Genomic DNA, 27,954 nt, shown 5'->3' on the forward strand with positions numbered 1-27,954 from the left:
ACGTGCCCATTCAGGCCTGCCCACCACGTGATCGCGGAGGTAGGGCCCCGCCTGGGCCCCGAGGGCTGGGTGTAAAGGCCTGATGCCCCGCCCCCTCGGGTAGGGCCCACCCAGCTCCCAGCTGCCGACCTGAGGCGTTGTGTCTACACGGCAGCCCCCTCCGCCCCTGTTGAACCTGCTTCCTTCCCTTCTCCCTGAGATCCCGACCCCAGAGCCCTCCCTGGGGACGCCCTGGACACTCACCCCTGTGTCCGTTTGCTCCCTGGGCCTGGGTGGCCTGTAGGCTCACAGAAAAGCACGGATCTCCCCGTCAGCCATTCTCCCAACAAACCTTAGAGCTCACCCACCCCGCCATGGGTGGCGACAGGAGCCGGGGACGTGGATGGCGGGCACTGTGCCTGTGCTCACGGCGCCACTGAGTCGGGGGGAATGGAAACTGACCAGGGGAGCTGTGCGGGGAGGGCGGCCACAGGAGAGAGCACCCTGGACCGGGGTCAGGGGATGAACAGGGGCCTCAAGGCCACCACCAGCCCCAGGCATCTGAGCTGGGCTTAGGCTCAGGCTCGGGCCATCCTTGGGAAGGACATGGAGGGACACCTTTCTCTTCCTCCCAACGTTGCCTCTCAGACCTGGGTTCTCAGAGGTCACAGAGGTCACCAGAGGACCAGCTCTGAGATGCCCAGAGTCCCTGGGGCACCACGTCTCCGGCAGCAAGTGAGCACTGTGGACTGAGGACTTGCAGAGGGCCCGGCGGGCTCACCTTCGCCCCTCGCTCCCGGTCCAGAGGGCCAGGACAGGTGTGCCAGCTGCGAGCCAGGACAGGTGCAGGTGGCAGGTGCTGGTGGCAGCTGCAGGTGTGTTAGAGCAGCAGCTGTGTTAGGGAGTGACCCTCCAAGGCGAGATGCTTAAACTGGAGCCCAGGAGCCCCACAAAATTGTGGGCACCTTTTTATACCCAAGGGCCTTTTTCTGGGAAGGGTGACAGACATTTCATCCAACGTGCTAGAAGGCCGGCCCTCGGGGGCACAGATCTGGGCCTGTCACGTTCACGGATGACCCCCAGCAACTAAAGAGCACTGAGTAGGTCCTCAGAAAACGCCTGTTGGAGTGAATAACAGAGGGGACCAGGCCACGGAGGGCAGAGAGCAGCCAGCCACCACAGGAGCCCTTGGCGGACAGAATCACCCCAAGTGGGGGTCAGTGCAAGGGGCAGCTCCTCAGTGGGGGACCCCAGTTCAGCCGGGCGTGGGGCTGAGCTCAGGATCACAGGATATGGTCACCGTGAAACTGTTTGCAAAGTTTGTATCTTGACCTTATGTGTTAATTTTTAAAAAAGACTTCTCAGGGGCTCCTCTTCGTGACACCCCCGCCCCCCAGCTTGCCTACCCCCTTCCCAGAAGTCCCAGCCCCTCCTCAGAGAGGCCCCTGCGGGAGCGTGTCCCCAACCGCGTGACAGCAGCCACTGGGGCCAGGACCCCAATCATGGTCAATGTTCTACCTTCCAACCCCCACCCCATCTGGTGGGGCAGTTACTCATTCCCTCCCTGGGCCTCGGGGCAGATCTTATCACCCCCTCGCTCTGCTCTTAAACTGCCACCTGCTTGGCAATTCGCAGCTGCCCTACACCATTCCCCCACACCTGGTCCCTGCAGAAGCTGTGGAAAATTCCCGATTGAGATCTCGGCAGAGGAGGGGCCGGAAGGGCAGGCAGGTCTCCAGCAGCCCTGGGGCCGTGGGCAGAGTGAGGGGCAGATTTGCTGGGTCACTCCGGTGACCTCCTCCTCCCTCCGCAATGCCCAGGCCAGGTGGCCCCAAGGTCCCTTCGAGCCCAGGCGGGGAACGTTTGCTGCTTCGAGGAGCATTCCCTGCCCCTCCACAACCCACTGGGGCGGGAAGGGTCTAAGCAGGCCCCCTCCAAGGGCTTCTCCACAGAACGAGCCGAAGGGACTGTAAGAGCCCCTTATGCCAAACCACAGACCCCAAGAAAGGGGGTTCCTGCATGTGCTGTAATCTCATTCGTTGGAGACCTGCTCACAGACCCGCTTTTTTAAATTTAATTTTATTTTTATTGATTTCAGAGAGGAAGGGAGAGGGAGAGAGAGATAGAAACATCAATGATGAGAGAGAATCATTGAGCGGCTGCCTCCTGCATGCCCCACACTGGGGATTGAGCTCGCAACCCGGGCATGTGCCCTGACCGGGAATCAAACCTGGTTCATAGATTGATGCTCAACCACTGAGCCATACAAGCCAGGCTTTTTTTCTTTTTTTCAGACCCTCTTTTTGATGCGGACACAGTGCTGGGTCAGACACAAGTCCCAGGACCTCAGCTGCCAGGGGCCCCCCAGAGCCCGCAGGTCTGAGACCCGGGACTCGGAACCGATGCACCTGGCTGAGCAAACCCTGTGACAGGGCCGTGGGGGGTCTCAGGCTCCGTCTCCGTTCTCAGTCTTACCTGACCCCAGTGGGCCGTGGAAATGCCACCCACACCTGTCAGCCAGGGCTCACCTGTCCAGGGGTCCCCCGTCCCTGGCCGAGCGGCGAGGGTCCCTTCATCACCTCCCGGTTCTCAGGACAGAGGACAGGGGCAGCAAAGGAACCGGAAAGCCTCCCAGTCAGGAAACCCCTAGAAGCGAACACCCTAGACACAGGGCTCTGGCGTGTGGAGTGTGAGGGCAGGGGCCCTGCTGCCCCCTCTGAATCCCAGCATCCCAGAGGCACCTGAGCCTTGGTTGTGCCCCTCCTGTGTACCAGGCCCTGGGACGCACAGCCTCGCCTGGCACACAAACCGGCAGAGAGGGCAGCGCCCAGGAGAGAGAGGGGAGCTGGAAGGGGAGAGGCTGGGCACCGATGGAGGGGATTCTGGGGCACGGGGTTCGGGAAAGGCGTGGTCAGTGCCAGGGAAGAGGTGGGTGGGGTGAGAGGAGGGACCACAGGGTGGGAGATGAAGCTGAAAGGGGTCCAATCGTTTCTTCATTGACACACATTTATTGAGTGCTTACTGCATACCATGCACAGCCTGTGCTGGGCAGCAGAGGCACTAGGGGGACCAGACGCAGGCCCTGCCCTCCTGGAGCTCACATTCTAGTGGGAGACACAGGCAGCAGATGAAGGAGCCATCATCGTAATACAGTCAGCGGTTAAGTGCTACGAAGAAAACAGCTTGTTTTTTGAGGAGGGGCATTCAGGCCCCTCTGAGATGAGACATGTGAGCTGAGCTCCAACAATGAGAAGCCACCCACATGCAAGCAGGTCTGAGCACAGGGGTCGGGACAGAGAAAGGGCCTGTGCAAAGGCCCGGGGACAGGAGTGTGGTGTGGTGGGGCTCCTGTCGCTGGAGCAGAGGGATGGAGGAGACGGGTCTGACACATGGGAGGGGGAGCACTGGGCCTTCCAGCCAGCGTGACAAGTCCCATGTTCTCTGTGTGATGGTCAGATTTATATTTTTCAAAGATCCCTTTGGCCACTGTGTGGGGAATGGACTGAGGGAGGCAGGGTCAAGGCAAGACTAGTCGGGGCCAGGCAGGGGGCAGCTGTGGGTGGCAGCCGCTGAGAAGCGGTGGGGTGGCGTTGAGATGTCTTCTGAAGGCGGAGCCCACAGAGCCAGCCCATGGATTCGTGTAGGGCGGGGGCTCTGGAGACCAAGGCAGCAGGGAGGACATCACAGGGGAGGCAATGGTCTCATTTCTGGGTGGGGGACCTGGAGAGAAGGGCCAGGAATGCCGAGGCAAGGAGCCTGCCCTGGGCCTGGGGTGTGAGATCCCTTCTGTTTACGGAAGCTGCTGGGGTCTGTGGTGCTGTGGTGAGCAGGGCGAGGCAGACAGAACTGGCCAGGGAGGGCCGGAGGGGCTGAGGCAACAGGCAGCAAGGACAGCAGCCTTGTCGGGGAGCCTGGGGCTCAGCCCTGACTGCACACGGATCTGAGCTTCATGGGGCAACTCCACAAATGCTGGTTCCTGGGCCCCGACGGGAGCTTCTATGGACCCCCGGGGTGGAGGAGGGGCCACGTCAGCATTTTGGAAAGCTCCCCGCGGAGCTGGAGGACTGAGATCCTGCTCGCCAAAAGGACACTCTTTCATACAGACTCCCCACCCCACCCCATCCCCAGTCCGGGTGCTGGTCCCACGAGGCTCCCTGGAGAGGATGGGTATGATGCAACCCTGGTGTCGTGAAATAGCGGGTAAGAGGATGCGCTGCTCGTCGGCCTGATCACAACACCAGCTGCAGCAACCATACCAGAACTCCGCCGGCTTCCTCCTCCGACGAGGCTTCCTGGCTTCCAGACAGCGGCGGCCTCCCCCCACCCCACCGATGGCTGCCTCGGACCCGCACAGCTGGGTCCCTGCCCGCGCGGGGCTCACAGACTTGAGGGCTCCGGGAAGAGGGGAGCAGACACAAGCCCTGCGCAGGGCAGCAGCAGGGCAGGGCCACCCTGGAGGGGCCAGGCCCTGGGAAGGCCTGGGGAGCCGGAGGCTGGATTGCAACCTCCCCAGCAACCAGGACAAGACGCTGGGGCCTCCCCTGAGCCTTGCCGACCACGGAAGTGTGTCTCTGGCATTCCCGGTCTGCCTTCCTGGACGGTGGTGTAGCAGTTGGACACCGAAGGACCTTAAAGCTACTGGCAGCCAAAGCCAAAAGGTGTGGGAACGGGCTTGATGACTTAACACACTTTCATTGTTAAAGGAAGGACTCTGTGGTGTTTTGTGTTTTTTTTCTTCTCTCTCTTCATGGTCAGACTTGCTTTTAAAAACCTATTTAGCCAACATTCATTCCACAAGTAAATGCAGGCATTCATAACGGACTGGACGGTTCTGGGGAACACACAGAGGGCAAGGCGTGCTCACTCCCCGCAGGAGCCCCTAGCTCAGTGATGGCGAACCTTTTGAGCTCGGCGTGTCAGCATTTTGAAAAACCCTAACTTAACTCTGGTGCCGTGTCACACATAGAAATTTTTTGATCTTTGCAACCATAGTAAAACAAAGACATTTTTGATATTTATTTTATATATTTAAATGCCATTTAACAAAGAAAAATCAACCAAAAAAATGAGTTCATAGGTTTGCCATCACTGAGTCCTAGATCATCGGAGGTAGCAGAGCAAGAGCCCCCGCCCAAAGCATAAAGGCACAAGTCCCTGGGTAAGATGTTACCCGGGTTCAGAGAAGGGGTAGGTTCCTCTGGCTGGGGCAATGGTAGAACGGGGTGGTAGGATAAAGGCAAAAAGGAATAAGCATTCATTTCATGAGGGAAGTGGCCAAATGTTAGCTTGGAGCTTCCTGGCAGCCAAGGCAAAAAGTAGATTCATGATCAGTGGTCATTCTCTGATAAAAGAGTGGGATTTCATTCCCCCCCCCCTTACTCTTCTGATAAAGAAATCTCCACCAAACCTTTATCCCTCCATCCAAGCTGAGAAAACTTTTTAAAAATTATTATTTAATATATTATTGATTTCAGAGAGGAAGGGAGAGGGAGAAACATCAATGATGAGAGAGAATCATTGATCAGCTGCCTCCTGCACGCCCCACCCTGGGGATGGAGCCTGCAACCCAGGCATATGCCCTGACTGGGAAGCAAACCGTGACCTCCTGGTTCATAGGTGGATGCTCAACCACTGAGCCACACCGGCCGGGCCAATCTGGTCCCAGCTCTTTAGCTACCAGAAAAGGTGGGAGGAAACCAACCCATCCTCCACTGTTTCAGGCAATGCTTTGTTAGGGGCAGGTGCCAACATTTACTAAAAACGAACAAGGAGCTGGGGTGTGGGGAGGAGCAGGGGGAGGAGCTGCTCAGGAGCGGACAGCAGAGACCCAGAGGGAGCTGGCCTTGGCCCTGGCAGTCCTCGGAGCGCGGGCTTTTCCAGAAACCACCTTCGGAGGCTCCCCGCAGCTCAGAGGGGCTTTCCCGCGTCACCTGCCGCCCTCAGCCCTCATCAACATCCCAACGCAGAATCCCAGGGGCCCTCCTGCTGGTGGCCGCCCAGCCTCCCAGGGCTCAGCTGCAAGATGACACTTGCCATTCGGCGCATTTGTGCTAAAATGGGGGAGAGGGGTGGGTCTAAGAGGAGTCTCCCCTCCAGACGGGGTTGCTTGGCTCGGGGTGCAGGTCCCACAGGGCAGGAAGTTTGAGGAGTGGAAGTCGGGTCTTTACCCCCAGGGAGGCTCTGCTAGCAGCAGCACTGAGCACTGGAGAGGCTCAGGACAAGCCCTCAGGGCACATGACCGCCAATGATGGGCACAGGGAGGCGGGGCAGTTGGACGCAAGGAAAGAACATCCTAGATGAGGGGCCAGGGACTCCCCCCGAGCTGTCAGAGGTCATTCGCTTGTGATTTCCTGGGGAACATGACACTAACCCCCCAACATACACACAGTGGTGCTCTCCAACTGGAGCCATGTTTACTAGTCAACCAGCAACACCAAGGACCTGGACCTGCGGATGACCGGCTGTGACCCTGGTGGGGGCGCAATGGGCAAGCTGACGCAGGGGGCCTGGGCCTGGTGCCTGTTTTTCCTAACCAGTTAGACTTTTCATCTTCCCGTTTAGTGCATCTCAGACACTGTGATTTGTGGACAACCCGTGTGGAGGAGTGGGCAGGGGGTTGGCACTTAGAGAGGCCCAAGGCCTAGCCCACTCCCTGCTTCTGGTCAGAATAAGGGGTCTTGACCCTGTTCTTGACTCAGGGCATGAAAGGTTTTTTTGGGGAGCTTCAAAAAAAAGTTAATGCCAATTAAGCCAGGAGGGGGCTTGGAAATCAGTTTGGTATTTTTTTAAATGTTTTTGTTGATTTCAGAGAGAGGAAGGGAGAGGGAGATAGAAACATCAATGATGAGAATCATTGATCTGCTGCCTCCCGCACGCCCCCTACTGGGGACCGAGCCTGCAACCCAGGCATGTGCCCTGACCGGGAATCAAACCGCAACCTCCTGGTTCACAGGTTGACGCTCAACCACTGAGCCACACCAGGTGGAAATCAGTGTTTTTTCAGAGCTCCCAGGGCTGAGAACGAGAGCTCTGAGCAGGAGGGAAGATGAGCTGACTGAGGCTGCGCACAGCACAGCCTGGCTTCTTCATAAAGGCAGTGCCTCCCACGCTGTAAAAGGTTTTAAAAGGAGCTCATGTCGCCTGGGGAGACACATGAATTCATAACTGGCCACAAGCTCTTTGTGCTGGATTCCTTGCCCAAGGCTCATAGGCAGCACTTAATTATTGATTTGTATGGACCCCCAGATCGGACCTCCCCTCCTCTCTCTGCCTTATGGACCGCACCTCCCCAGGTGAACCCCACCGCCACACACTCACCTCTTGAGCAAAGGTGGATACCCTGTTACGGTCAGGCTTCTGCGTGGCCAGGAAGGGCTGCACGTGCGGCCTTTGACCCCTGGCAGGTCCCCACCTGGCTCCAGGGGCCCCCCACTCACCTGAGTCCTGCTGTCCCTCCTGCTTCAAGGTCATCGGGGTGGTTCATGGCTGCTTGACACCGCTGGGGCCAGGCCAGGAGCCGAGCCGGGCTCCCTGTACCCAGCTACGGAGACGGCCACGCCCACACCATGCCCACGTCTGCAGGTCTGAATCCCATCACTTGCTCATGGCCCCCTCACCTCCCACCCCCCACCCCCCCACCTGGCCCTGTCACTCATTTCTTACGGCTTCCTATGTTATGATGGTGTGTGTGTGCCTGTGCACACACCTGCTTCTCTCTCTTCCCAACCACACCTAAGCTTAGGAAACTAGCAGGGGCTGCGCCTCAGTCTCAAGAGCACCCATAGCTCTTAGCCCTGCGGGCCCTGGCGGTCCCGGAACGGCGACGCTCTCACGCCAGCCTGTGGAGAGAGACGCACTTTGATAGGCAGAGGCCGTGGCTGTCCACTCTCACCAGTGAAGGTGTAAGCTCCTGGAGGGCGGGGGGCTCGCTCACTTCCCCGCTGTGTCCCAGGGCCTGGCATAGGGCAGATGCTCAGACACGTGCTGAACGGCATTCCCCACCTGGCGTCACTGAGTCAACAGGAACCCAAGTCGAATCTGACTTGTCCATATCTGTCCCCTAATAGTAAGTTTTTAGCCTCATTTCATTGACCTCATTTTGTCTCGAGGAGAAAAAAAGCCAAACCTGGGGTAGGGGGTCGCTGATGCCGCTCTGTCACCCCGGGAAGCACCTGCTGTGAAGGACAGGAGCTGAATGGAGGACACACCTCTACAAGGCTCGGAGCAGGCGGCCCAAAGTGACCTTTCCTGCGGGCTCACGGGGTGACAGGTAACAGGGAGGCGATTTTAGAAATGGACTTAATCTTCCCAGTTGGCTGCGGGTTAGGAACTGGCACCCTGCTTTATACCTGAGCTAACTGGCTCTGCGAGGACACAGAACTTGCCCTCAGTCACAGGATTCCAGGGGATTCTCACCCAAGCCCAGCCCAGCCCAGCGTTGGTGGCTGTCCCTTGGAAACCCTGGGCCCTGAAGCCTGGGCTGCTGCCCGCTCATTCCGCTCCGGGCTCTGCTCTGAGAGCCTTGGGTCTCGGCTGGTCCCCCCTCTTTCTCCCCCACCCCCATTGGTGCTGAGTTCTCTCCTTTCAGAATTTAGTTTTCAAAGAATTTAGCCTCCAAATCCTTCTGGGTCCTGTGCTTTCCAATGCTAACCACTGGGTCCGCCCCCAGAGGGCCACCTCTCTACCGGCTGGCTGTATGGGAGGAATCCAAGTGCCCTTTTTGGTTTGGTTTAATTTTTTTTTAAACGCAAGGCAGCTGATCCATCAGGCTGCCCAGCACAGAGGCTCAGCCCAGGGACCACACTGTGGGCGGGGGACCCGCTGGGTGTGAGAGTGACTGATGCCTCTGGGCGGGGGCACGGCGGACAGAGGCGTTTGCAACAACTGAGGAAAGCATTTCCAGTCGAGCGCCTCAGGCCTCCTCTCCTGGAATGTCCTTAGCACAGCTGAGCTCCCAGGCGCTGGGCCTCACTGCCCACCATCCATCCCCATGCTTCTCTGTGGCTGTTTGCTTCCTGGGGCACCTATGGAGACCTGGCCTTTCCTAGGGGACCACTGGGTGCCCCTCGCGTTGGGGTGACCACCTGGCTGAGGACACCTCCAAAAGGCCTCCAGTTTGGAGAGCTGGATAAACCGCCACACTTCACCACAGCGGCCATCGCGCCACCGCCCCTGCCCCTCAGTGGTTTCCCCTCCAGGCCACAGGCTCGCCAGTCCCTGCCCTGAAGGCACTGCCATCTTAGAAGAGACAGTTAGACCCTACCACAGGGGGTGGGGGTCGTAGGAGGCCCCAATTCCCAGGTGGACTCACCAGGAAATAGCCTCCCCTGAACCCCAGCTGAGACCTGCCGTCCAAAGGGAATGGGCTGAAACGCTTCCACGCCGCCCACTCAGGCCACCTGGTCACCTCAGAGCTCCTCAGTAGGGCCAGGTCCCCCAGGGGGAGAAAAATGGACACCCCTTCCTCCTCAGCCATCAGCATGCCCCCAAGCAGGATCCCATGCCCAGACCCTGAGGACGCCTCTCCAGGACAGAAACACGGGCAGAGGCTGTCCAAGACAGCAGGAGGCTTCTGTCCTGTGATCAGGCCATGTCTCTCCCACCATCGGACCAGAACAGTCCCCCAATCCTGCCTCCCTCCCCCAAGGCAAATAACTGGCCCTCAACCTCCATTGAAGAGGCTTTCCAACGCAGCCGGCGTGGCTCAGGGGTTGAGCATCAACCTATGAACCAGAAGGTCACGGTTCGATTCTCGGTCAGGGCACATGCCCGGGTTGCGGGCTCGATCCCCAGTGTGGGGCGTGCAGGAGGCAGCCGATCAAAGATTCTCTCTTATCATTGATGTTTCTCTCTCTCTCTCCCTCTCCCTCCCCCTTCCTCTCTGAAATCAATAAAAACATAATAAATTTAAAAAATAAGATGCTTTCCAGTAAGTGTCCAAAATACATGCTCACAGACTGCAGCCAGCTCCAGCCCGGGGTGGATGCCACCTGCTGGGTTATCACCAAAATGCTCCCTCGCCCTCCAGCTGGCCCTGGCTCTCCCAGGCCCTCCTCAGGGGACTGCCTTCCCAGGCTGGTGGGGGCAGAGCAAGCCTCGGGGGCCGGGTGGGGAGTCCTGTACTTACAGAGACCGGGCCGGGCAGGCCTGAGCCTTCCTTGCAGGGAGCGGAGAAGGGGCCTGGCACAGGCACCAGAGGCCGGGAAGAGGCACTTCTGCTGCCCTCGGAGGAGCCCCCGGCTGTGCTAAGGACATTCCCAGGAGAGGAGGCCCGAGAGGTTTCTGCTCCACGGAAGGACTGAACAAAGGGGCCCTTTGGGAGAACATTCCAGAAATTTACTGGCTACAGACAGGGGTGCTGGTGAAGGAACCATCCTAAACAGAGTAAATGCAGAAGTTACTGTACAGAAAGGAACAGGCAAAAGGCGTACACCGACTCTCCCCCGCCCTCAACCCCCTCCGTCCCTGCTCCCACAAACACCACACGGAGCGACAAGGTCAGAAAAGCAAAGACGTGAAGAAAATAACCGGTCAACTGAATAAAGCAAAGAATGCTCCCCACTGCGCCCCTAATGAGAGTTACTGATCAAGGGGGACGAGGCTGTACTTGGCACATTTGAAATTCCTGATGGAAAAAAAACAAACCCGGGAGAGGACAGCAGCCGAGGTCGGCTGGGGCCGCCTGGCTCTTCGACACCGAGTTCCAGGTCCTGCCCCCTCTCAAGTGACTGCCCATCTCGCTGTCATTTCCGCAAACCAGGGTGATCCAATTCAGCCGGACAGCCCCTCGCAGCGGGGGCCAAGCCTGAGGCCGCTGGCAGCCAGCGCCAGCAGAGGCAGGCCGCACTGGGCAGCCCTGTGAAACGGGGGCACGATCATCCGAGAACTCCCTCGTGGTTTATCTCAAAGTCCCGTTTATCTCCTGTCCTGTGTTTTTATTTGCTGAATCTGGCCCAGATGAAGGAGCCTTCGCTGCAGCCCTGGGTGTCACCTGAGAGCCTGTCAGGGCCAGCTCTGCTGGGGCCACCAAAGGGGCTTGAGTGTGTGTTTCTCTGCTAGAAACCTCCAGGGGGGATCACTGGCTCCCCAACTTCCTCCTCTGAAGCAAACTCTTTTCCCTCCTGATCCCCGAGAAACAGACTCTCAAAGGACCCCAAGGGCAAAGGCCACAGGGGGACAGAGGATGCCCGTGCAACATTGGCCTTCCGCCAGCCCTTCCTGCACCCAGTTTTTTAAAGATCTGGCCTTTATTACTGTTTACAGTAAATCACATTTCCACCCCTTCCAGCTCTCTACGTTTCCTTCTTGGAAGGACCCGCCCTGTTTTATGGGCCCCAAGAGACACTCCTCCCCTCCCTCCTTCACACACGTGCCTTAAGAACCCCAGGCTGAGAGTTTGAATCTATGCAAACTGGAACAGAGGGCGTGAGGAGCTGGAACAGGGCGTGGGGAGCTGGAACAGAGGGCGTGGGGAGCTGGAACAGAGGGCGTGGGGAGTGGAACAGAGGGCGTGAGGAGCTGGAACAGAGGGCGTGGGGAGTGGAACAGAGGGCGTGAGGAGCTGGAACAGAGGGCGTGGGGAATGGGATAGAGGACGTGAGGAGCTGGAACAGAGGGCGTGGGGAATGGGATTGAGGATTCAATCATTGGCTGAACATCCACTGTGAGCTAGACAAAAGCTATTTCAAAAATCAAAGGACAGAATCTGCTCATTCAATCATTGGCTGAACATCCACTGTGAGCTAGACAAAAGCTATTTCAAAAATCAAAGGACAGAAAATTCTTTCTAATTCTTCTTAGCAACGTGGCACCACCAGTACTTCCACTTAGCGATCCCGGCAAAAGAGGACTAGAAGAAAGCCCACTTTTTTTGACTTATGACCAACTCTGGGGCGGGGACCTGATGACCTGGCCGTCTCCAGCCACTGCCTTGGGCTGTGCAGCGGCCGAACTGAACTCGGGCTGGCACAGCAGCGGGGCTTGGGCAGCCAGGCCCTGGAGGGCCGCCAACCACAGCAGGTAGATGCAGAGCAAGGCAAGGAGAAGGAAGGGCAGATCATTTGATGTTTCTTTTCAAAATGTTTTAGTTGGTGGTTTTCAGCTTTTCCCTACCAACCTGTGCAGAAAGAAACAAGTGGCAAGAAGACAGGTTGCCTGCCTGCGCCTCCCCACCTGTGCGGGGTACCGGAGCACTAGGAAACTGTCAGGTGCGCTGGAGGCCGGGGACTTCTGAATTCAGCCCAGGAGAATGAAGGATGGGGGACATGCAGGACCCCAAAAACAGCCTCATTTTGCTGACCTTTCTGACAGTCCCGAAATGTAGGCATAAAGGCTGCATTTTACTGGTTGAGTAATAGCATAAATTGCACATGTCCATTAGAAATTTCATAGGTAAAGCCTCCTGGCGTGCTGGACACAGGACGCAACCTCCGTGGCTGACTAGGCTGAGGGTCCCATCCGTGGGGGGCTGCTAGCCCCAGCCTGGGGTTTTGTCGGTACCCAGCATGCTCCAGTCACTTCCTGAGGGGCAGGATGGGAGTTTGGGGTGATATGAACTACCTAGTAAGGGAGACCAAGGTCCCGATGCCTAATGGAGAAACGGGACTGTGGAATTCAGCCTAAGGCAGCAGGATGTTGCACATCTGCAGGGAATTGCTAGATTTAGTATTACGGGTTTGATCAGTTTACTCAAATAGAGCAGGCAGGGGTGAGGATGCAAAGAGCAAATAGTCCTCTATTTAAAAAAAAAAAAATCCGCAAATGCTGGCTCCTGTGGGAAGGAGTCTGAGCACGGTGCTTAAAGTAGCCGACACCCGAGAATTTAAATGATGCATCAAAGGAGTAAGAACCGTGGCTGCGGGACTGAAGTCTCTAATTAGACCGCACGTTCGGAGGGCAGGGCCAGGGCCCGCTCCAGCCCCAGCTGAAGGGCACGCCGGCTCTCTGAATGACAAAACCAAAGGATTGGCTCAGAAAGTGCTCACTCCAGCTTCCCCTTTGAAGTGAGGCAGCCAGAGTTGTTTCGTGAAAAAAAATAAGTCAAAGGAACAGATTCTTTGAAATCAAATCTCCAGGCCTCTGAAAAGGATCCAGCTCGAGCCGGTACCTCCCTCGGTCTCAGTGAGTTTACGATGAGCCGCCTGAGGCCGGGGGGAACCCTGTCTCCAAGTGCCCCGATTCCACTGGGCGGACTGGACTCACCCCTGGAGGATGAAGGTCCCTCGGTGCCACAGTCTCGGTTTCTCAGGGTAAAAGGTAAAATCATGGACCAATGTTGAGGGACAAGATTTAGTTCCCCAAACAGGCGAGCTGGGATGACGCTGAAGCTAATAACCCGCCACAGGATCGTGCCTCTGGGCTCACGGCGTCACCATGGGGACACAGAAGCCCTGCACCCTCAGCCACCCACTGAGGAGCAAGCACGCGTCCCATTCCCTCTGCAGTACTGCCTGGGCCTTCGGGACTGGGGTGGGAGAAAGCCACTGCTGAGGGACCCCCTCTGCTCAGGGTACACAAGCCCCCAGTGACAATGCCCAATGGGACTTGTGAATGTGCCCAGCCGATCGGCTTCATTATCCAAACAGAGGTACTGACCACCAGAGAAGGGAATGAGGGGTTCAAAGTCCTCCTGGGGGGAGCACAAGGCCAAGTGGTCACCTCTCACTGGGCAGAGACCGACGCAGGAGGGCTGCCTTCCTCCACCCCAGCTGGGCACCTAGACGTCTGCTTGGAAGGCTCCCTTTCCTAAGCCTGTTTTCACAGTGGGACTGCAAGAGAACAGCCCACGAATTAATCCTGGAACTGGAAGGTGGTCTTAGGCCACCTGGACCCCAAGCCACACCTGAAAGAAGAGAGGGAACCCAGAGTGCCCGATAATCACTGATCTCAACTCCCCCAAAGCGAGGCTGCTTTCTCAGTCAAATAAAAATGTGAAAAACGAACCATGACCCCATTATATGAAATATTATATCTAAATAAAAGTAATGGCCAAAGCCTTCATTTCCTTGCTCATGTTGGGTTAATTTTTAATCATTTCAGTCGACCTGACCCAAATCATAGATGCCTATGGCTACATAAGCCTGTCGTTCTCTGGCTCAAGCACTACTGAAGTCATCTCCTCCCATACAAATAAAAATTTAAACAAATTTTCAAAGGAAAAAAAAAGGAAAGAAAATAATGTGGAAAAAAAATACAAATCAAAGAAATTTATTGGTGTTGACAAAAAATACATAATACGAAAAACAAAACAAAACAAAACAACAGAAACAAAACCAGAAACCCCACCCCGTGGCCCACGCGCTCGGGGTACTGACAGCGTGCGTCGGGAGCCCGCAGAGCCCGCACTTAATTCATGAGGACCTCCATCTGCACCAGCCTGGCGTTGGTGTCCCCGGACGTCCGGTAGGGTATCATCCCAGCAAAGGTAATCAGGGCCCGGGCTTGACTTCGGAGTTGCTGAGAAAGGGAAGACGAGAAAGCCAGTTACCTTGAAGTTGGGGTGCTGTGCCGGGACCACCAGCAGGGTCTATCATTTTCTACCTGCCAGTGCCAGGGGCAGGTTCCGGCGGGGAGGGGGGTGGTGGACGACAACCACGTTCTTCCGCAAGGTACAGAGTTAGCACAGCCCGTCCCAGGGCCCAGCTCCACGCTCTCCTAAGCCAAGGACAGCTGGGTCTGCCAGGCCGGCTGCCTCGCCTGACAGGTGACGAGCTGGGACACAGGCCTGCGCTGTAGACCCTGCTCTGCTGGCCCGCCTCTCCCCTGGCTGGTGCCTGCTGCTTCCCTGGGGAGCAGAGACAATGCAGCCCCAGGCCGGCACTCTCTCCTCTCCCTCTCCCCTTTCCTTCCTCCCACTCCTTCCTTCCTGACATAAGTGCTTGGCCCTCGTTTCCTTGGCAACAATATTATGGGATTCCATCGATTGTTCCAGGAGGGAAAGATTTTAACTCAGGTGTCTCTAAAAACAGTAGAAAGACAACCGTCACTCTGATTTCTAAGTGACAGATGATTAAGGAATACAGAAACTTTGGAGAACAGCTCCGTGTGGCCCCACAGTGAGATATGTGGGATCTTATAGCAGCGACAAAGGAAACTGCCGGGAAAGAGAACGGGAGAGTCCAGACACCCCCTGCCCAGTGACTGGACTCTTAAGGAAACACAAGGGTCACTTACTAGGCTCCTCAAGGGCCATCCGCGAAGGAAACGGAAGGCAAGTGCTGTAGCTGACACATAAATAAACCGGCAAGTACATGTCCTGACTAATGTCCAAGCAAAAGAAAACGTTACTTCCTGATGAGAGTACCTGTGAAACTTTCTTTCAATGCGCACACAAGTGCCCAGCCCTCACGGCTGACTGTAAGCTACTCTGCCTGAGCCCAGGGGTGTTCGGGCAAAGGGCCGGGCCCCTGGCTGGGCAGCACTGCACAGGAACCATGCGGCCCCGGCCTGGGCAGGCAGCGTGTACATCCAAGTCTCTACTCTGTCCGTCTCTACCCCATAAAAAAGAAGAGTGACGGGCAGGAGGAAGATGGGAGAATGGCTTTACTCATGACATGCAAAAACTAAGTGCCTAAAACAAGAGATTAAAACACAGAATGTGTTCCGCCCGCCAGGCCAGCTGCTCCACCTGTGGGCAGGGCCTCCGCTGACCTGGAGGCAGCACCCAGCGCACCGGGAATGTGCGCCTCCGCCCTGGACCCACAGCAGCCTGCACTGGGCTGTTCGTCACACACACAGACGGCTGCCCAGGCCCACGCGCAGTGGGCCGCACTGGCACGCCTCCTCACATCACTTCTGAGGCTGTGCAGCTCTCACAGCCTAAGAGCAGTCGGCGGCCAGCAGCTGCCGTGGTGCACACACGGACGGCCTACAAGTCAGTGCACCCTCCCAGCACTGCTCCCTGCGTGGCCGAAGGCGTAACGCCCACCAGAGCTCACGGGGCAGGTCTGTAAGCGACAGAGCCCACAGACACCCTCGGAGGCAGGAGATAGGATTTCCAAAGCTCTAGTTTCTTGACTGTCAAAATCAGGTGTGGCTGTTATACACCTTACTGAGTCTCAGCAAACATTAGGTGGAGAAGGTAAGGGAAAGGTAATGTTCAAACACTAACAGTTTTGATGGTGTAATTAGACAAGTCAACTGGACATCACAGGCTGCGTGAGTCCTAGGATTCTATCGGCCTGGGCTCTGCCTGACCCGCAGAACGCTGAGGGCCCACAGCAGCTGAAAGGCACTGGCTCGGTGTCAGACTGATGGCTCCTTCCCTACCCCGAGGGGCCCACAAAAGCAAGTGGCTTCCCGACTCCAGGCCTCGGTTCCCTCTGACAGTGCCTGCCCCCATCTGTGCCTGCCCCCATCTTTGGGTCCCTGTGAGGCTCAGATGAGAGCAGAAGCAAGGGCTTGCATCAGGTCATGTGCTGTTGATGAAAGTGCTGAGCTGAGACTCACAAAGTAACCTGATATTTTAAAATGAGCTCAGGAAGTTCTTACAGAATCACTACAAATGAGCCTTCTATTTTGGATTTTTAAAAAGGTGATATTCGCAAACTGGGCACAACTTTTTTGTTTGTTTGCCTGTCTGTTTTTAGCTGGAGAAGAACAGCAATCCCATTGAGGTGTGATTTCTTCCTGGAGCCTCCTGACCCGGGTTCACCCAGGTTTGCCGGCTGCCGGGCGGAACGGGGAAGGGCAGCCTGGGCTCATGCGCATGGGCTCACGCGGCGCGATGGGCGGCAAACCAGAAAGGCGGTTCCCGCCACGGCTCTGGCCCACGCGGGGATCTTACAGAGTCGTGGTCCTCGATGACTCGCTGGGGCCGGGAAGCTGAGGAGGGACTCGTCCCCTTGAGGCGCTTAAACTGTGTGAACAGGATGTTCATGGTGGCGAGAAGCACTTCTGAGAGGTTGTGCCTGATCTGCAGAGAAACACAGGAAGTCAGGAGAGGAACCCAGCTGGGGCCAGCAATGGGAGCGGGGCCTCTGGGCAGGCCTGGGCACACACATGCCCACAGCTGCCAGGTGGAGAGCTAGTCACCAAAAGGTAGCCCACGGCACTGAAATGTCAAGTGTGAGAGCGAAGCCCAGGTGGCGCCACTCAGGTGGGTCCCTCCTGCTGCCTCCTTTATGCCACGGCTCCTGGGCAGGCAGTGAGCCAAAGCAGGCTGAGGACATCTGACCAGCGTGTGAGCGTGGATTGGCCGGCAGCGTGATCACCAAGGAAAGTGTGGATTTGAATGTCAGAGTTGGGACACTCCTGTCTCAGACCCATCAGGCCGTCTCCTCGGACCCTCAGCCCTAGCAGAGCCCTTGGGAGCATCTAGAGAGGCAGGCGCTGGCGCACCACGCCACCCATGCCGCAATGAACGATGCATCCAGAGAAGGCAAGAAACAACAAAGACCAAGTAGCTTGGGGGGGGGGGGGGCATGACAGCAGAAATGAAGGGAAGGCTGTGAGTGGCAAGACCTAAGCTGTGTGGACCACAGCAGGCAACCGCCCCACCACATGTGCAGAAGCCGGCCCTCCTTCCTCTACAACAGAAGCTGTTTTGTAAGAGGGATTTGTTGCTGAGGACCAGTTCTAAATGGAAACTGTTAGTGACACCCCGGGACAGCGGCTCTAGAGAAGACGCCTAGCCCGGCTGTAGATGGAATGAGGGGCGTTCTGGGCCGCAGCCCAGACCAGGGAACTGGAGTTTCTGGGCGCAGGGCCCGGGCATGCAGGTTTGTAAAGCTCTCCTAGCAATTCCAGTGTGCGGAGAGCTGAGTGCCCTGGGGCTAGATGGGGGCACTGTGCTAGCAATGCTGCAGAGACAGTGGCGCTGGGGCTCCACGGCTAACAGCTGGTCCATGGCCGCTGCACCTGCTTCTCAAGACAAAACAGGTCCGAGAGGGGACGGGAGGAAGTGGGTCATGATGCATGTGTTATGCACCCAATGGAGCTACTTAGAGAAGACCCCAGAGAAGCACCAACACACCTTCTAGAACAAGTGGATAACAGAGAACTACTCCAGACCTCACAGGGTCAACCAGAGACCTGTTTCTCCCAAGAACATGTCTGATCACTGACATGACTGTATTTTCTGAGTCAGAAATTAATCTGATGGAGACACGTACTCACAGAAAAACCAGCCCAGGATGTGGGAAGCTGAACTCCTCTCAGAAAACTCAATCTGGGCGGTGACATACTCAGACTTAGTCACTAGTTACACCGAAATGACAGCTCTCGCGGGAGTGGGAGCAGAAGGCAGGGCTCAGCAAGAGGCTCACCTCGTCACTGAAGTTCCTGAAGGCGGCCACTCTCTCTTCCACGCTGTCCTGATTCAGGGGCACCAGCTTCAAGCGATCAATGATCTGTTTAAAACAAAAACCCACCAGCCCATATGACACACGCATCACCGTCGTGCCAGCTCCTCAAACAGCATCCAGCACGTCCACCAAGGGCTTCTGAGAACACGCCACCCCCTCACACCCAAAGGCTTTGATTCCAACTTGCTGACTAACTTCATTCCTATCCTCATTTCCTGAGGCCATTTTAAAGTTCAGATTTCAAATTACTTTTCAAGCTGTTTTTAGACTAAAGGGGTAAGGAATAGAAAAAAGAAAAAGGAAGAGAAAGCAACACAGAAATCCCCTTGAAATTCCCGGTTGCACAGTCCTTCCCGGAGCAGGCATACTGGTGACATTGGCTTAGTTTTCAGCTACTCCCGCGAAGTGTTCTGAATTTTTCAAGGGCGTATATTAACCTGCACTTCAAACACCCCTCCCGACACTCACGTCAAAGGCTCTGTCAATGTGGCCGCTGTGATATTCATCGAAAAAGGTAATCAAATCCAACAGGAGATAGAATGTGGAGTCCACAAACTTATTTGCACTGACCCCCTGAGCCCTGTACCTAAAAGAGAGAGTGAGGGAAGCGGTCAGGGGTATATCATGAATTCCCGTGCAATCTGGAGCTTTAGGACAGCATCTGAGAACCGTCAGAACCTCTTGAACTCTCTGTATGAGGTGAACTGAGGACTGGAACATGGTGTTTCTTTTTGAAATGGCCGAGCTTTGGATGGTGGATTTGATATGAATCCTCCTACAAATACTTTGCACGAAGCAATGGTCTCTAGCTTCAGCCACCATCTCTGCACCCACATACCCAGGAAGGATGGGGGGTCCTGATGGGCCAAAAGCCCAGCGGCCATCCCTGGGGACGGTGTGCTAAGTGGAGATTTCTCACTGGCCACAGAACGCCCTCCTGCGCTGCCCCAGGAAAGCACCGCCAGCTCAGTGTTCTCTCGGGCCCTTTCTCGGGAGCATCTGCAGAGGCACAGCGATGACTGCTCAGCCTGGGAGTTACACTCATCAGTCTGACAACTCTGTTAACGCCCGGGGGGTGGGGGAAGGTGGCTTCTGAAACCTGGCCACTCCCCTCTAAGAACTGCCCCACCTCGCCATCACTAGCTTTGCTCCCAAATGCCGTTGAGATGGCTGATAATAGGAGAGTGAACGTAATGCCTAGAATTAAACCTAATGTGCGGGATTAAAATGCTGAGATACCCTTTCATGCCCTTCTTTTTGGGAAAAATGTTAAGTCTGCCAGTACCAAGTGCTGGTGATGGTGTGGGGAACAGGAGCCTGAGGTGCTGTTGGAATGTGAGTCGGGGCTGCTCTGGAACTGCTGTTACTAGCAGATTTGGTGGGCCCTGGCCCTGGTGCCGGCATTGGCACCGGCATTGGCCTTACCGTTCCGCGATGGAGAGGGCCATGTTCTTCAGCCTCTCCTTGTTGGACTGCGGGGCACTGATCTGGGGCACGACGGGACTCAGCAGTTTGTTCATCAGCTCCAGCACCTTATCAGCATTCTGTTCGATGTTTTAAGTTAAGGAAGGAATCAAATAATCAATAGAAGGCACTAAGTAACCACACAAAACAGGGGACGTTCTGGGGTGGTGGGTGGACATGCTCTGAATCTTGATCTGGGGGTGGTTACACCTACAGAACCATCTTCAAGCTGCGCCCTTAACATCCGCATTGGTCTACGTCTTAATTAGACCTCAGTCAAAACATCTTTAAATTAAAAAAAAAGAGAGAGAGAAGTGTAACCCTCTTTTTGTCCACTCTTCTGTTGATAAAAGGAGATAATATCCTCTTTTCTAGGCTACATGATCACCAGCAGCCATTGTATGTTCTTAAGTGGAAACCCTTATTCCCGCTCTCGGAACACCTCAGCTGCCATCCTGCTCCCTGCCGCGTGAATCCCCGTGTGTCTGCGCTGCCCAGAGGGTAGGCACCAAGGCATTTTCACCAGCAGCTTCGCCATCAAAATGTGACGACGCTTATTCGGCTGCCAAGTGAGACTACAGCTCAGTGCCTGCAGGACATCCTTACAATACGCCGCTCTTTCTTGGCCAGAAATACGTCACGGGCAGAAACAATTCTGTAGAGCAGAGTCTCACCCTGACGGGACCACTGACGCCCAAGTACCAGGGAGCGTGCCTCGGCAGGGGGCGAGCAGGACCCCGCATCCCCCAACGTCTGTGCATTTAATGCCCCTCGGTGACAGATCCACTAAGTGCAGGAGGAGGGGGGGCACTGTACCTTGGCAAGGTCGTAAAGCTTTGCAGCTTCCTCGAACAGTCCTTTATTTTCGGCCACGGAAGCAACTTTGTTGATAATAGGCTTCGTGTCATTAGTAAACTTATCTATAACTCCAGGCTGACAAGACAGGTGATGGACGGGGAGAAAGAAAGAGATGGGTGCATGGAGCTGTTATTTTAAAGGCAGAGAAGCAACTGGGATCTGAAAACCACTTTAACTGAAAATGCTTGCCCTGGGCAATACATATATTTCATCGGTTGGGCTCTGGTTGGGTTCTGGCTTTCGTGGAAACATAAGGGCTTGTTAAACATATGAAAGGGACCAAGGAAGCTGTGCCTGAAGAGGGAGCACAGAGGAGTCAGCAGTAAGACTCTGTTCTAATCTTCCAAAATGACCCAGAGTGTGGGTAATACCACCAATGATTTTAACTTTGCTGACGAGTAGGCACCATGGGAGGGGAACCAGGAAACTCAGGAAAAATACCCGATTTTTAGATTTCCTTTTAGGACAGATGGCAAAAGGAATGCAGTGCTCAAAATATACACGCAAGGGGTATCAGAATTTTTTTTTTTAATCACCATCATCACCCAACGGCAACCAGATGGTCAGGAGAGCATGAGAGGCCTTAGGAACCACAGAAAGCCAGGGCGGGTCTCGTGATGTCCGACTGGCCGTTCTGATTCTCCATCAGCACTGGACCAAGTCAGGGGACCTGCACCTGCCATCTTAGAGGCAGCACCAATCAGGGAAGAGCAGGAGCTCTGGGGTTCAAATTTCCAGCTCCCCTTCTTACTACCTGTGTGATCTTGAGGAAAATAATTAACCTCCCTTGGAAAAGATAGGTAACAATGCCCACCTGGCTGAGTTATTGTGACAATGAGATTTTTTAAAAATCCCTGTGACACACTCAGCACAGTGCCCGACAATTGTCCTGCTCAGGCAGCATGGCCGTCGCCATCAGCCTGCCACTGGCCTCCCTTCTCAGCTGGACGGTGTGAGCAGTGTGGGCTCATCTTGAGATCTCTGAGTCCTACCCACCATTTTACAGGTGAGAAAAGTGAGTCCCCAGGAGAGGCCACAGGGAGTGTGCTCGAGTGGGGCCAGGACTGGTCTCCAATGCCAGGGCCTCTGTCCCTGCTCCTGAGCCGCCCAATGGGCATGACGGATCTCAGGGAATTGCTGAGGCTCACGGGAGCAGCTGCATCTCGGGGTCAGTGGGGTGCTGAGCCCTCAGAAGTACCTTCTGAGAAAGGGCAAGCGTATTTCTAACTTTCCCATCTGGGGAAAGTAGTTGCAATAATCAATCTTTTTTCTTGCATATTTTCTGAGCCAAGAGTAACAGTAATGTAGCCTTCTCAGCTCCCAAAGTGGCAGCGTGAACAGACGAGTACTTTCAACTAATAAAAAGCTACCTAATCACCAATTTACATATTTTTAGGAGAAACAAATGTGTGTAAAATCAAGGTCATCATTTGGGGCCTATAATAGTCATTCTTTGTGTTTTAAACTAAGCAGCTTCACTCATATCTACACCTTTATTCAGTATCTTGAGTCCTAAAGCCTAACTGTAATCTTTGGACAATTATAAATCTCCAACTGCAAACTAGCACATCTCTAGGGGTGTGTCTAACCCACCTTTCTACTCCCATCATTCTCCAGTTTCCCAAGGATCATGTCGAACTGCAGAGACAAAAATGTTTACTCAATTTACTGGACAAGATATACCCATAATCCATAATTCTTTGGGGACATGCGGGGAAGGAAAGAGGGGAGGTGGGAGAAGGCTTACATTAACTAGGAAACAGTGGGACTGAATCAACATTTTCATTGTCAGAAACCAAAGAGAATTAAAAACCCCTGGGTCTTCTCCATCGGAACCATGCTGAGGGTACCCGGTTAGCGTGAGAATGTGTCTACTGACAGCCACGGGTGGGAGCGGGAAGGAACCACGTACCTCTCGGCTTTCTATCACAAGCTCACTCACACAGCGTAGGAACATGTTTTCTCCTTGACTGTCTTTCTCGTCCCTGTATGGGGGCAAAGGCAATGTGGTTTCTAGTGTGGACTCGAGGTCACAACCAGCTGAAGTGAAGGATCAAGAGCAACTTTTACCTGAGGAAGTAAAAGTACTGGAGGGCCTCCCTCGGGTCCGTGGACTCAAACTTCCGGGTGTAGAGCATGAGGAGCCGCACGAAGTTCAGCCGCCGCATGCAGGGGGGGTCGCCAGGCTCATGGCTGACTGCACCATGGGGGACAGGACTGGTCACAACCACGCTGCCCCTCTGACCCAGGCAACCACGAAGTGTGGGGGCTGAGTCCAAGGACCCAGCAGCACCTAGTCCTGCAGCCCAACCAATGTCGCCAGCTCTGGCCAACCCTGTCACCACCCTGTCCTCAACTTCTTCCCCAGCGCAGAGTGGAGATAAGGGGACCCAGACTCATGACTCTAGGACCTGCTTCTCCTGCCATTCCTCCGGGCAACCTGCCGGACCGGCCACTAACCCAGCACTGTGCACGGCACCGCCGTCATGGTTGGTGCCATCTGCCCAATCCTCGCTGGCTGCAGGGATGAGTCCACCGCCACCCAATGGGGGAAGGGACGTGGTTATGCGACTGCCAATGAACACTCACGGAGCTGCGCACTCTGTCCCGAGGACTTTAAAAGCAGTTTCAGCTCAAAGAGCACGAGGGCCACGTGGACGGCATGGCAGCGCAGCCGCTCCATGCGGAAGAGAAAGGCGATGGCCGCCTCGAACTGCGCGGTCAGGAACAGCACTTGGAAGTAGAGGAAGGGCTGCTGGTTCACTGTGAAGTGGGACTCGCCTGTGGGGGGGAGACACAGCCCACGCAGAGGGAGTCAGCCTCCACAGCACCCCACACAGAAGCCTGTGCGCTTAAAGGACCTTTGGGGGTGGAGGGGCCCTGGACACAGAGCACCGCCACGTGAACCCAACCTGGTTCCATGACCTTCTCTAGACCTTACGGATCGTGCTGTGAAACCCAAGCTGCTTGCAGTAGGTGGGAGAGAAACAGAGTTCAGGACCTTAAAACGAAATACAAAAGGGCTGCTGATCTCCTTATCCTGATGAAGTCCCTCAACAAGGAGAGGAATGAAGACTGCAAAGGGGCTTCAGATCACTCAGATTCGCAGTAACTGAATTCAACAACTACTGACCACTACCTGGAATCTTTTCTTCCAAGATTCTTAAACAATGTGTGTGTGTGGGGCGGGGGGGGGGGGGGAACTATTTCTCCCACATCTGTGCTCTGATACAGCCACTGGGAGATCTATGAGAAAGCAATAGGCAAGTCCTCTCTACGCCTCTCCCTGAGCAAATGTCGATCCGAGCCGTTCTAGGAAAACAGCTACTGTACAGACCCTAAGTCACAACCCTGCTGAAGGCCACACGGCCTCTACTGCGATTTGAAATCGTTGTGCTGTGCTGTGTTTTGAAGATCCACAGGGTCTGGAGGAGAGAGTTCAGAGGTGAAGGATTTTCCAGAAGAAAGGTAAGTAGTGACCTTGGGTGAACTCGGGAAGGACGTTAGGTTCAGGGTATCTTACCATAGTCTTCCAGCAGCTGTTTCTGGAACTGTGAGAGAGTGAGCCTGTCTTGTGGGGAGCTGGTGCCGTCATCATCGAAACACACTTGGTTCAACTAAACCCCCAAGAGAAACAGGTGTATTGGCACGGAGTATGTCCTGAGCCAGGCGTGCAGCTGCAGCTATAACTGCTCAGGCGCTGTGCTAGTGGCGTGGTTACGGGCTGGGAATTACACAATCAAAAGTGGAGACAGGAAGTCCACTAGCCTGGTCGCCTCATTGGCGTCATACATTAAGCAGGTAGAATCTGCGGGTAGAACTCGAGCAGAGGGAAGGGGCTAAAGCCCCACTTGGGCAAGAAAAGCGGCACCTGCCTTTAGCCACAGGTAGTCCTCAGTTTTGTCGGCCACTTCGCTCTGGTTGTCGGTGACATCACATCTGCCGATGATACAGTACACGGCCCGCTTGTAGGGGTCTGTGTTGTTCCTGAGGGCCCTGCGGTAATGCAGCCGGAGCTTGTTCTCTGTAGGTGGGGACAATCTACAGACACAAGGGAACAGACAGAAACAGCGTCACTAAGATCCTCAAGGGCATCTGAAAGCGCCCGGTCCCAATGGCGTGACAGTTAGAAAGCCTTCCTTCACCGAGGGTCACAGGCACTGTCCCGCCACCCCCGGCTCCCATCACTGTAATCTGACTGGTGACCGCCTGCCAGCTTCCTCCACTAGAGGCTGCAGGGCAGGGCGGAAACTCGGGGAGTTAATACTCCTCCCCACTCCCCAGGGCCCTCCAGCAGTGATAGACAAGAGGGAGTCCCTTATCCATGTGGGATCACATCCCAGATAAACACCTGCATGCAAATCCTTGCCTCAGGGTCTCCCTCTGCGGGGAAACTCAAGGACATTAACCCTACTTTACTCTCTGATACGAACAAGACAGGGACTTATGGCTTAAAACAATCTCTGGACATGGCATTATTAACATTGCCAAACAAATTCTTCTACATAATGTCCGTATATTTAAACTAACTTCTAATTCTAGCCTTTGAGCTAAGGAGTGCATGACAACTGAGCTAACCAGAAAAGCACTAAGTGCTAATCAGCTAATCATTTTGTAAGCACCCTGCTGTGCCTGGGATTTGCAGAATAAGTCAAATCATGCTCCCACCACAGCCTCTCCCGCACTGGCACAGAAAATTCCTCAAACTCAGACGTGTGACCTTCTAGAAATGAGTACCGGAACGGGGCTGGCTCTTCTTCTAAGGTTTTCAACGGTTATTCTCCAGAGACTCCTACTCGCTCTCTACACTTTATTTTTCCTGAGTGGAAACTTATTGTGAGCCATGCAGAGGGAAAAGAGAGCGCTGCTTCTGGACGCGCCATCCGGTCACCGTACCTCCTGTCCTTGCTGTTCATGTATTCCTGGAACCAGGTTTTAAACTCTCCCAGCTGGTGCTGGGCTAGGTTAACCACCTGTGAGGCAGCAAGCAGGTCTCCGCAGCGCATGCAGTAATAAATTAACGCCCACACAGGATGGCCTTCCACCTCTCCATCCTAAAAGAAGAAAGAGGCTCAAATAAACACACAAACAAAAGCCTACCCACAGCTTTCTGACATGCTGACCCTCAGCTAAGTGTTCCTGTACTGGGTCCCTTAATACTGACCACCCCATTAGGTAGGCACCATTCATGACCGCCTCCTCCTCCCTGTTTTACAAAGAAAATGAGGTGTGGCAACGTGAAGTGTTTGTTTAAGGTGAGCTGACAACTGGCAGTCTGGCTCTGCAGCTTTTCCTCTAAATCACTATGTGCCCCACCCGATTCAGAGCCAGCCAGTGGTTTCTCCACGGAACCCCAGTAGCCTGCAGAAATCAGGTAACATGTTCTGTGACAACTTAGACGTGCACTCCTGCAACCCCCACAAAGAGGGCTAAAGACGTTCCTTGACCAATAAGAGACCATCATTTTCATTCTGAGTTTATAAAACTCCAGAGAGGTGAACCGCAGATCTCTATCTACCCCTGCAGGACTCTTTCTAAAACCCAGATCTTATCATATCACTTCCCCGCCTAAACCCCTTTGAGCTGTTTACATCTGAAATGCTGAGTCTGGCACTCAAGGCCTTCACGCCCTAGCACACAGCCAATACTCCAGATACTCTTTCCTGCCTCCATGCATCTGTTCATGCTGTTCCCTCCTTGTGGAATATTCTTTTCCACGCCCCAGGCTGGTGAGCCCCTGTTTATCAAGCACAAGTGTGAACCTCACCTCTATGAAGCCAGCCTCCTGTGTATCCCAACACTCAGTAGCACTTTCACACAGCATGATAAATGATAATTCCCCAACGGGATTGTGAGCTGAGCAGAGGCCACATCCTAAGAACCATATCCAACTCCATTCTTCTAGCAGTCAGAGCCAACAATCTCAGAAGTCATCCCTGACTCTGCCTCCCACACCCAGTTCCAAGTTCTTCAAGTCCTACTGGCTCTACTTTCAAAACACATCTGGGACCCAGGACATCCTACGCCCCCCTCCCCCACACACACATACTGAGCTGAGCAAGTGCCATCATCAGCCGGACTCCACTACTAGCCTCCCAAGGCCTCCTAGCTTCTCTCCTCTCCCTTCTGTTCTCTTTTCTACACACCTCATTTTAACAGAAAACTCTGGAGGTATAAATGATCATACAGAGAAAATTGCCAATACCTGAAGTCCAGGCAAAGGAGCTGGCAGTTTAATGTTCAGGAAACTTCGAACCAACTGGTAAGTCCCAGGCACGCCGCCCAGCTGGGCCTGATGCAAATTTCCAAAGACAGTCACGAGGGTATAATTCTTATAACTGGAAAAAATTAAAAGAAAAAACTAAGGAGGTTGAAAACCCATATTACACCCATCTGTGTCCATATCCATGGCATTAGATAGACTGTGGACTCTGCAGGGCGGGGCCTGGACGTCCAGCCTGACACAGAAGAGGAAATGGTGCATATTTAATGAAGCGAACCGCATTACCTATGCAGTGGGCAGCGGATCGTTGTAACGATTTCTCATCACTGCAGATACTCAACAGAATCCCTGGAGGAACATAACTGTGGACTTCAAGTGCATTAGGGCTAATATGCAGAATAATAATTGCTGCCGCTCACAGCCTAATGTTCAAGTGAGTTCTTTTTAAACTTTTTCTTTGGAAAAATTTCAACCTACAAAAATTTAAAAGAATAGCACCAGCAAAAATACTTTAAAAGTGAGTATAATCGTTCTAAAATATTCTTTTTATCAACAGGTGACAGTGAATCCTTAAAATGAATGCCAGCAGGGAACAATGCCGCCAGAGTGAAAACGAACATAGTTACAATAATGTGGACAGGAAACTCCCAAATAGCTCCAAGCGCTGCTAAAGGAATTACTGGGACAAGATAATTCTAAAAAAATAAATGAAAATAATAATAATAATAATAATAAAATAAAGGGGCAGGGCAATTGCTTACCAGATATAAAACCAAAGAACACAGCCTGGTACCACTGGTGAAGGCAAGCACCAGTGTTAATGGAGTCCAGTGAGTTCAATGTGTCTCATGGTGTTCATTTCGTGTAGCTACTGTATAACACAGGACTTGGTATAAAAACCTATTCTCTGCTGACCAAGTCTGAATTACCTCAGTTACACCCAGGAAGCCTTACGAGCTCCTAATGAAGTGTTATTCTGTTGATTAAGGGACCACACTGCCAGGCCACAGGCAGCTGCACAGGCCCCGTGGCCAGGAGCTGAACTGAGCAGTGTATTCAGCTTGGCTTTTCTTCTCGAGCCAGCAGAGCCCAGCACCCTGTCTCTGAAACAAACAGGGTCTGTTGCAC

The 27,954-nt window shown here is 54.4% G+C and overlaps 1 protein-coding gene across 2 annotated transcripts in view; it reads right to left on the reverse strand.

Moving 5' to 3' along the window:
• Positions 1–14,168: 14,168 nt before the first annotated feature.
• The window catches only part of NUP93 (nucleoporin 93), an 81,057-nt gene continuing 67,271 nt past the window's right edge, over positions 14,169–27,954 (reverse strand). Inside the window, exons 9-22 of one of the 2 annotated variants that reach the window (XM_006106276.3) lie at positions 26,809–26,941; positions 25,500–25,657; positions 24,479–24,644; positions 24,127–24,220; positions 23,193–23,384; positions 22,674–22,800; positions 22,516–22,588; positions 22,197–22,241; positions 20,562–20,678; positions 19,707–19,825; positions 18,750–18,867; positions 18,243–18,326; positions 16,763–16,891; positions 14,169–14,433 (exon numbers count right to left, since the gene is read on the reverse strand). In XM_006106276.3, the coding sequence (XP_006106338.1) occupies positions 14,323–14,433; positions 16,763–16,891; positions 18,243–18,326; positions 18,750–18,867; positions 19,707–19,825; positions 20,562–20,678; positions 22,197–22,241; positions 22,516–22,588; positions 22,674–22,800; positions 23,193–23,384; positions 24,127–24,220; positions 24,479–24,644; positions 25,500–25,657; positions 26,809–26,941 (1,666 nt within the window). In that variant the 3' untranslated portion in view covers positions 14,169–14,322. The remainder of the gene's footprint in view (positions 14,434–16,762; positions 16,892–18,242; positions 18,327–18,749; positions 18,868–19,706; positions 19,826–20,561; positions 20,679–22,196; positions 22,242–22,515; positions 22,589–22,673; positions 22,801–23,192; positions 23,385–24,126; positions 24,221–24,478; positions 24,645–25,499; positions 25,658–26,808; positions 26,942–27,954) is intronic. The other variant, XM_023747091.1, reaches the window with a different exon arrangement.

This window comes from Myotis lucifugus, unplaced genomic scaffold (genome assembly GCF_000147115.1).
Source record: "Myotis lucifugus unplaced genomic scaffold, Myoluc2.0 scaffold_792, whole genome shotgun sequence".
In the NCBI taxonomy this organism is placed as follows: Eukaryota; Metazoa; Chordata; class Mammalia; order Chiroptera; family Vespertilionidae; genus Myotis; species Myotis lucifugus.